The sequence below is a fragment of the Prionailurus bengalensis genome, chromosome D4 (assembly GCF_016509475.1).
Source record: "Prionailurus bengalensis isolate Pbe53 chromosome D4, Fcat_Pben_1.1_paternal_pri, whole genome shotgun sequence".
Classification (NCBI taxonomy): domain Eukaryota; kingdom Metazoa; phylum Chordata; class Mammalia; order Carnivora; family Felidae; genus Prionailurus; species Prionailurus bengalensis.
Window position 1 is genome coordinate 62,701,381 of NC_057359.1, and position 9,950 is coordinate 62,711,330.

General features: G+C 43.5%; 1 protein-coding gene across 4 annotated transcripts in view; it reads left to right on the forward strand.

The window, feature by feature from the left end:
* The window catches only part of MSANTD3 (Myb/SANT DNA binding domain containing 3), a 28,506-nt gene extending 20,479 nt beyond the window's left edge, over window positions 1-8,027 (forward strand). For all 4 annotated transcript variants that reach the window (XM_043566999.1, XM_043566997.1, XM_043566998.1 and 1 more), the window contains exon 3: window positions 2,900-8,027. In XM_043566999.1, coding sequence (XP_043422934.1) covers window positions 2,900-3,309 — 410 coding nt within the window. In that variant the 3' untranslated portion in view covers window positions 3,310-8,027. The remainder of the gene's footprint in view (window positions 1-2,899) is intronic.
* Window positions 8,028-9,950: the final 1,923 nt, after the last annotated feature.

The window sequence follows — 9,950 nt, forward strand, 5'->3', positions numbered from 1 at the left end:
AGCATAGTCTTTTTCCTAATAATTAGGAGAAGATTCTCCCCATCTGAACACTAGCTTCCATTCATTGGAGCTAATATTTGTGTGAAAGTTAAGTAACTACTCCATCAGGCTCCTCTAGTTTTAAGCTCCAGCTTCTGCCAAAAGAGGCCTGGATTTTTAAGAGCTTCTGCCTCTTAAGAGGCCTGGATTTTTTTTAAATATTTATATATTAGTACACATTTAAACTGCAAAAGAACAGTTTGAAAGTAGAGTCATTTATTTCTCTGCTCCCAGACATGACCGTACTTGACTTCATGTTCCCAGCTCTATAGAGACAAATTTGGAGATCAAAATTTGGAATATGCACCCATATTCTTAATAATAAAGGGGTTTGTAGTGGATACAACTTGGAGGCAGCATTTTAAGATGCATAAGTGGTCAGCTGAGCAAGGAAGGAGGGAGAGGCTGGGCGTTGTAGTGGTTGAGCTTGGATTTTGGAGTCGTGCAGACCTGGATTAGAGTGCTGGCTCTTTTAGCTAGCCAAATGACTTTGGATATTGTATTTGGTTTTCTCTAATAATACCTCCCTCAGAAGGTTGTTTAAGGATTAAATGAGGTGATGCTGCAAAGCACTAGCCTAGTGCCTGGTTAGCTACTCAGAAAATGGTAGCTGCCTTCACCATCATCATCATCATCAGGCCCCTAAAACTTGGAATCGTTTAGACAAAAATGAACATTTAGAAATGGGAAGAGATGAGCAGCATTGTAAGGGCATGAACTTTAAAGACTTAGAGGAGCATACAGAACTATCTTCTGGAATGGAATCAAAGAAAACAGAGGCCAAAAGTGCCAAAAAATGTCTATGTGTCCAGTCTTCAAAGAAGATACTTTCAGATTTAATCCTAAAGCTAGATGGGACGCATTTAATCCTAAGGCTAGATGGGACGCAGATGAGGTAACCTCTTTGTCGTTGTTCACACCTGAGGGATCTTATTCCCAGGGTGAAGCCTTTCCCATTTCCTTGTCCTGTGCCTTGGCTCCACTCAGAACACTGTCCTGTCTACACAGTTGTGCTGTGTTGGGAGGGATGTGACCCACCGCAACCAGTTCATTCCCACACATTTCTGACATGGCCAGCATCGTCCAGGCCCTGGAATGCGTTCTCCACGAGGATGAATAAGAGACACTTTCTGTCTTCAGAGTATTCAGAGACCGGATGGGGAGGTAGTTAAGCCACCAGTTTTAACAAGTGCTCTGCCAGAGGTACGCTCAGGAGGCAGCAGGAGCATGAAGGAAGGACATCTAATTAAGGCATAGCCCTTGGAGTTGGGAAAGATTCCTAGGGAGATATTTTCATTATCTCTGGATGACACAGAAGTACTTTTAACCTTCTCTTTCAAAAGTGAGACTTCTACCTTCTTTCTCTTTAATCTTAATTAGGGACCAGTTATGGTTGTTACCTAACCCCTTGGAGTGAAATAATCTAAACAGTAGCCATTTTCCTTTTATTAACAGAGTATTACGAGTTAGGTTTCCCCCAGTAGCCATTAACATTCCCGGCATCCCATCTTCTGGAATAATGGAGTGGACATAATAATGTAATCAACTCTGTTAATAAATTGATATTATTTTTCTCCAAGGAGACAATTCTCATTATTGGGAACATAAAGCTTCCCAAGAAAGCCTTGGAGTCACAGCTGGAAGACTCCATGGGTTAGTGGAGTTAGTGTCTTCCATATTGAAACTCCTTAATTGATAAAATGTCATTGCCCTATAAAAATACTAGTATGAATGTGGCACCAGCAAAACTGGCATCCTTTTGTATCCATAAGCTCTTCTCCCCTGTGTTCAAAGCTTCAGTCAATAAATATTTACTAGGCATCCTCTATGTACCAAGCAAAATAATTGGTGCCCAAGGATAAAAGAAATGAATAAGGCATGGTCCCAAAGTAATACTAGAACATGGTAAGTGCTATTACAGAGGAGTACTCATAGAGAAAGGAGCGATCTGGGGTTTCGCAGATGCTGAACAAAGTGGGGGTTGTGGGGAGGTTGAAAAGGAGAGTCTGGAATAAGAGTGCATGCTTGAGTGAGTGTGGGGTCCTGGGTGGGGAGGGAAGAGGGATGAATAGCTGGCCCAACTTCAGGCTGAAGGAACAGAGAAGGAACAGAGAATTATAAAAAAGAGCATGGCCTTTAAAGAATGTGAAGTTTTTGGTACGATTGAAGGGCACCCAGGGTATTTTGGAGTAAGGCGAGAAAAAGGAAGGTCAGAAACCAGATTATGAGGGTTACTAGGCTGCAGTGAAAACTGAGCCAAAAATGGGAACCCCAGAGGAATATTAAGAGGTGAGTTGCAGGTGCAGTAAGAGTCTGAGTCCTGGAAGGAAGCTTGAGAAGGAGCAGTCGGAGAGGAGGTGTCGAAAACTGAGGAGAGAGCCATGGTGTGGAAGCTAACAGAGGAAAGAGATTTCAGGAAGGATTGTCAAGGGCTAGGGAAAGTGTTCACGGCCAGATGAGAAACTGAGACAGAGAGGTCAAACTGACGGAGAACTTAATCTGAAAACCCACCATTGCGCTCGTACCATGGTGTTCTGCTTATTCGGAGTTGTGCACACTTCGGTTTAGAACTTAGGTCAACAGTTCTTGATAAGCACAGTCTCAGACCACTGTTCCTATAGTTCACAGTTCTAGAAACCACATGACGAAACCCTTTATCATTGCTTCTGGAGGGAACACTGGTTTTGACTTGTGGGTTTTGAAAAGTCAGGTGTGGCAAGAGTACCCATAGACAAAGCAGGCCAAAGCAGACACTGTTTCCGCTACATCCTGTGATGGGGGACCTGTCATTTGGAATAGGATTGATACACTCTCTGCCTGTAAAATCTTTGAACGTATGTTTTCTGCTACTGTTTTTCAGAATCATTTGCTGTTTCAAATAGAGAACTGTGCGATGATGAGAAAGAGTTCATACATTTTCCTGTGTGTGAGGGGACCTCTCAACCTGAACCCTCGTGTTCAGCTGTCAGAATAACAGCCAATAAACACTACAGGAGCAAAACCTCTCAGGAAGGTGCTTTAAAAAAGATGCATGAGGAAGAACACCATCAACAAATGTCCATCTTACAGCTGCAGCTGATACAGATGAATGAGGTGCATGTGGCCAAAATCCAGCAGATAGAGCGGGAGTGTGAGATGGCAGAGGAGGAACACAGGATAAAAATGGAAGTTCTCAATAAAAAGAAGATGTATTGGGAAAGGAAGCTACAAACTTTCACCAAGGAGTGGCCTGTCTCCTCATTTAACCGGCCCTTTCCCAATTCACCCTAAGACTGTGGGGGCGGCTCCCTTGTAACCAATCTGTGTCGGCAAAGAAAGCCTGGAACATGAACTTGCGGTCAGTAACTTGTAACAGAGCTACAACTAGGAAAATTAGAGCGGTAGTAGTCACGTATTTAAGAATACATTCAGGTAAACTGCTGCACCCCATGTACCCCTTCAGTGGCAAAGAAGCTGATCCAGTCTCCTGAAAACTATCACTATGAGTGCTATGATTCTGAATGTAATGTCTCTTAATTAGAATTCATACAAGAACCACGTGTGAGTGTTGTTGTTGTATTTTTTTAATCAGATGCAAGTGTGACTATAAAGGAGTGTGGCTGATTTTTTTTGTTTGTTTGTTTAATAGCGGAACTTTTTTATCCAAGTGAACACGTTCCCGTTGAAAGTGGCTGAAAGTCCCTGGAGGCCACATGTTTCTCCAGGGGTGATGCTATTGCTCAGAACTCGCTGGAGGTCTTTAGGGAAACCTCCATGAGAGCCTTTTTCCTTCCCCCCACCCCCAGTGTCATTCTTTGAGTGGCTTTTCTGATTTTAAACACCCAACATTTGGAAGGATATTTTCTCATGTGGCTCATGAACTGCCTTTGAAGTCCTTTCCCCAAAGAGGGGTTCCAAATAATGGCTCCAAAAGCAGTAGTTTTGTTGGAACTAAGGATGTAACTGCTTTGAGGGACAAATGTTCATTTAGATTTCTATAACCTATCATGTTTGTTTTATTAAAAGATAAGACTTGCAATTTTATAGTCACACTGTGTATGTTTTTTAAAGGTGCTGCCAACCCCACTGTGCTCATTTTTGCTTTCCCTCTGTAGTTTCCTCCCAACTTTGTGCTACTGAGTTAATGGGTACCCTGTTTTTAATCATCGGCCACCTAGGGAAAGGCCCTTCCCTCACCATGCTCATGGTGCTAGCTATTAGTAATGCTGTGGAGTTTGCATCACACGGTTAGCATTGGCTTTTTAAGAACGTGTTACCAGCATATTTGGAACTATGGATTGGCAAATGGATATTTTGATTAAGTTGTGAGATAGCTTCTCCTGTAGCCTAGTGTTAAAACCAGTTCTGGGATGTTGGGCACAGCAGTAGCTGGAACAAGAAAAGTGACACGTGTCAAGGCAGGTCAGCAATTTCTGAGCATGAAATTTCAAGGCCACGTGCTGGGGAAAGAAAATATGTGTGGCAGAGGCTATGTAGGGGGGTGTAGGGTGAGAAGCCATGGCCTGAATTCTGATCTTGGCTCTGCCTCAGAGTGCTGTGTGACCTGGGGTACCTCCTTTTAATCAGTGCCTGTAATAAAGTAAGGCATTGGTTTAGATAATGTTTAGAATCTTCTGCAACTCCTTGACTGTGGTGTGGTCTGCATAGTCTTGAATGGGTACTGCTAACATCTGAATCGTCCAGAAGGTATGGGTCATTAGGGAACAATTGATTACTGCTTTGGCTAAGCTTCCCGCCTTCCTAAGTTTTGAATTTGGGTCCTGGGGACTATAAGTTGAGTAAGATAAACATATACTTGTTATTTAATTTACGCACTACATAAAACTTAAATGGATATCAATTTATACTCTGATTATATTTTAAATATCTTAGAAGCACTGGTTATTTGAAGGAAAGCTATAAAGACTAGATTTGAAAGAAAGGATCCTTTTGTAAGGATTTGTATTCTTAATTTCATGTTTACAAAATGGACCCTTTAGAGAAGACACATCTAGGTAAAGTCCCAAGCTTAAATGGTTTATGGAAGACAGAACTTGATTCTCCATGCCCTCCTACCCGCTCAGGATTAGGGCAGGGAATGGCAGGCCCTCAACACAGATGTGAACAGAGTGAAGTTTCCCTTTGTTTCACCTACTGATCCATCTGGAAATCTTGTTAATATGCGGCTTCTGGAGTGGGGCCTGAGATTTTGCATTTCTTACAAGCTCCCCAGTTTTGCCAGTTCTGCTTGTCTGGTCCCCACACTTCCACGTAGCAAGGTTTTTTAGAGGACTTTGTGAAGTTTTTACTTATCATCCTCCCCAGACTCTCCCAAATTGGGTTAGGTACACTTTGTGTATAGCAGTGTGCTGGACATTATCCTCTCTCAGAATTTATCACTTAGGCACACAAACAGCAATGCAGAACACCACAAAACATGCTCACACACATAATGAAATTATAAAAACAGAATGAATTCCTAACCACATAAAGGATAATTAAACCGAAGCCTAAAGTACCATGCTCTACTGTTAACGGTATTTATGAGTTTATAACGGTAGTTTTCAACCTTGGCTATGCATAAAAATAGTATTTTATAAATAATTAGTCCCACCTGGTCCCAATCCCAGAGGATTCTGGTTCAGTTGACTTGGGTTGGGGCCTTGTCCTCTACATTTTTCAGAAGGTTTATTGGAGGTTATGATACATCACTGGGATTGAGAACCAGTGGTGTAGAGTTCACAGTTATGTCTCATTTGATCCTTAATCCTGTGAGGTCATGCAGAAGTCAGGAAATGATGCTCAGAGAAGAATCATCTGGTACCAGACCAGTGGCTGGTAGATGGCAAAGCAGAACTTCAGTCCTAGGTCTCTCGACTCCAAAACAGATAGTCCCACCTGCCTGCCCCTATCCCATCCTTCAAAATTATATCATGGATTTGTTTTATCCTGAGAGTCAGATCACACCTGCAGTGTACTTTGGTGTCTTCATTCATGGGCAGGTATATGTTCATTTCACCATTGAGCAGTTCCTTACTGAGGTGGATATGCAATAACCAATTCTTGGTAGGTGCTGTAGGGAATAGACAAATTTTAAGACAGTTCACCATCCCCCACCCTGCCAAATCGTGGACACACCCAGTCGGGGAGGTAAGACTTACATGCAGTTGTCATGTACTCCATTAGTGCATGTCTTCAAGTGCATTTGTAGCTCAGAGGAAATGCCTCCTCCTCTGGGAAGGAAGACCTCTTGGGAGAGGTGGTATCTGAGCTAAGTCTTTAGAGTTGGCATTTGGACAGGTGGAGGTTCAGAAAGAAGAGAACCTTTGCTAGATGCAACAGATGCAATCTGTTGAAGATTCAAGATGATGAGACACATAATTGGGAGGCAGTGAGAACATGGTGAATTTCCAAATTGGGCAGCAGCATGAACGCTGTGCTCCAGGAGGAAGATGAGAAGGTGCAACTGAGTTTAGGGAAGATTGGAGTGCAGGAGATTAGGTAGGAGGGTCTTGCCCTGGTCAGGATGAGATGATAGGATCTAGAGGAGGCTGTCGTCAGACAGGGAGACCAATGTGAAGGGCACTGCAGAGGTGGAATCAGTCAGGCTTGGCAGTTGATTGCTCTTGTTGGAGAGGAGGGGTGAGGTGTTAAAGCTATGTGCCAGAAAGAACCATGCTGCCGATTGAAATGAAGAAAGGATGCATTTCTGGCTCTGACCCAACCTAGGAGGTGCCGAGAGATGAACTAACATTGTTGCCTCCATGCAGCCTCGAACATGGAATGGGAGGGAGCACCTCTACCCATCTCTGCCGTGGCTGGCCTCTCTTTGCTCTGACTTCTTCTTCCACCTGTCCCTCCGATGACACTTTAGCCCAGGGTCTTCGTCAGCCCCCTTATTTGGTGCTGCCTCGGCCACCAGTACCTCCAATGTAGGTGGTGGTGCATGTCACCATCACTTACAATGGCTTTGCCCTAGAAAGATCAGAAAAGGTCCTTTCTTTAGTGTCCCACATTGTATAAAGGGGCATTGGCCGAGAGGGGCTGTTCATGCCCATGTATGCCTATTACAGCCCCTTTATAAAAGTCAAACATGGAATTCTACCCTACTCATCAAAGTTTTAGGGAACGTTTTAGGAATTTTGCAGAGAGAATCTTGAAAGGCATTGACTTTGTTGTTGTTGTTTTGTAGTTGTTGTTGTTGGAAGAAAGAGACTAGAAGAAGAGGCAGCATGGTGGGAGAGTGCATTTGAGTTGTCAACAGCCTCTGCAGTGTCAGGTCAATTACATCAGCACTTGGTTTGGACCAGGGGAGAGGAATGGCTCTGCCTCCTGGGAATGTCAGAAGGACCTGATAATTATATTTGGCAAAGCCACGAGGAATGGCTCTGTAATGTCATTGTGAAGAATTACCCTTTTAATAGCATTTCTGGATGCCTGAGCTTTTCACATGGAGTGACACTTCTTTTCTGCTCTGGCTTTCTTCGTTGGGCTGCCTCCTGTGGTTCCTCCTGTTCTTCCTCGCCCTTGCTTTGATACCAGTTCGTGTTTTCTGTCTTCCACCTTCCCAGCCCTGTTCCTCCAGCCCCTCCTCCTGTACCCACCATAGCTCCTACTCTCCCCTGTTTTAGAGGTGGAGTCATGTGAGAATGTGTGTGAGGGAAATACTGGCCAAAGGGCAGCACATTCAACATCTGGTGTCAACAAGGAGAAGCGTAGCCTTAGACTAGCCACACTGAGGACAACCTGCTTCCATGCTGCATCTGCTACTTTTGTGTTGGTGGGACTCAGAAGTCATGGGGCAAGATCACCAGTGATCCGTGACTGCAACAAATTATTTTCCTAATCGTGCCATATATTATGCCCTTCAACACAATTTACTAATCTTTGCCTCCGTTTCTCCATCTGTGAAAGTGGTGTAATACTTATCTACCTCCCTTAAATGTTGTGAAGATTAGTCTATGTTAGTAAAGCACTTTTGAAATAAAGAGTGATGTAAAGCATTTTAACATTATTGTTGTCATTGTGGAATGGATGCCCTCCTGTAGAGAAACTCCTTCATAGGGGAAGTACCCAGGTGCACTATGGTTCAGGAACACCCAGTGTAGAAAACTTACATAAAGTTACAAGAGTGAGATTATTTTCTTTGTGAAAAATTTCAACATGACATTTCCTAAAACAGCCCTTTGGTGCATTTAGAATGAGGTTCAATTTATAGAAGGGTGATTTAAGTAAATTTTTTAAAGAACATACCTATTGAACCTCCATAACCCACTGTAACTGTCAGGATTGCAAGCTGACTGTTACCCCAACAGTGCAGTTTATCATCATTAGGTGGAAAACTTATATTCCTACATTATCCAGATACCCAGATTCTGTGTGAGGGTTCCCTCACTGTTGCCACTCATTGGAATGGACGGAATGGTGATCCACTACCTCTGAACGAGAGGATCAGAAGCTCTAGTTCTGCCTGTAAGATGCCTTGACAGCACTGCCACTGTGTGTGTGTGTGTGTGTGCGCGCGCGCGTGCGCGCGCATGTGTATGTAAGATTAACCTGTACCTTTATTAAAGGGCTCAGGGCGGGAGGTTCTCCATCCATAAATATGGGCTTCCTTCTCCTGGTGACTGCCAAGAGATTTAATTGGGTTCTGTTCTGAGTTTTCTTTTTGTGGGTTTATTGAGGTGGGGGGGGAGATTCCAAACCCTGTTACTTAAGAGATGGGTTACTTTTGATAAAAAGAATGCTTGTTAATAGAGAAAGTACTGTAAGTAGCAGAAGTCAGTAGAAGTAGAAGGTGTCAGGTTTTGTCCCATTCTTCTGGTTCAGCTTCCAGAGTAACCAAGAAGGAAGCTCAGTGGTTGTTGCTCTGCTGGTGAAATACATACGGATCTAGATTCTTATCCTTGAGTATTTTGTTTGTTTGTTTGTTTAAGTTTCTTTATTTTGAGAAAGAAAGAAAGCACAAGCACTCGTTTGTGGAAAAGGGGCAGAGAGGGAGAGAGAGAACACCAAGCAGGCTCTGTGCTGTAAGCACAGAGCCCAATGTGGGGGTTGATCCCATGAACCCTGAAATCATGACCTGAGCTGAAACCAAGAGCCAGATGCTTAACTGACTGAACCACCTAGGTGCCTCAAAATTCTTACCCTTGAGTCTTTTTTTTTAATTAAAAAATTTTTTAATTTATTTATTTTGAGCGAGAGACAGAGAGAGAGGAAGGGAGGGGCAGAGAGAGGGAGAGAGAGAGAGAATCCAAGCAGGCTCCACATGTCAGCACAGAGCCTGACATGGGGTTCGAACTCACGAATCGTGAGAGCATGTCCTGAACTGAAATCAAGAGTCACCAAGCCACCCAGGCACCTCTTAATTTTTTTTTAACAATTTATTTTTGAGAGAGACAGCATGAGCAGGGGATGGGCAGAGAGAAAGGGAGACACAGAATCTGAAGCAGGCTCCAGGCTCTGAGCTGTCAGTACAGAGCCTGAGGTGAGGCTCGAACCCATGAACCCCAAGATCATGACCTGAGCTGAAGTCGGACATTGAACCAACTGAGCCACCCAGGCGCCCCTCTTATACTTGAATCTCGAAGAGTGTCTTTGGATGGGCTAGTATTAGATCTTCTGTAGGATTGGAGGGTGGTTACTTCACACTTAACCACTGAGAAGTCTAGGGAGTAGCAGGGCAGAAGCTATTCAGGGGAAGCTCTTCTCAGTGTGATAGCAGAAGTACAAGAGGACAAGCCCAACTGTAGAAGCATTTTTATTTCAAATTCTGGTGTTAAATCTGCTAATATTTCCTTGGCCAGAGCAAGTCATATGGCTGGGCGCAAAGTCAAGCAGAGGGAAGTAGAGTCCTCCTAAGAAGGTGAAGTGAAGAGGTGAATATTTTGAACAATAATTTAATCTACCACAGTATCACAAGTCGAAGGGAA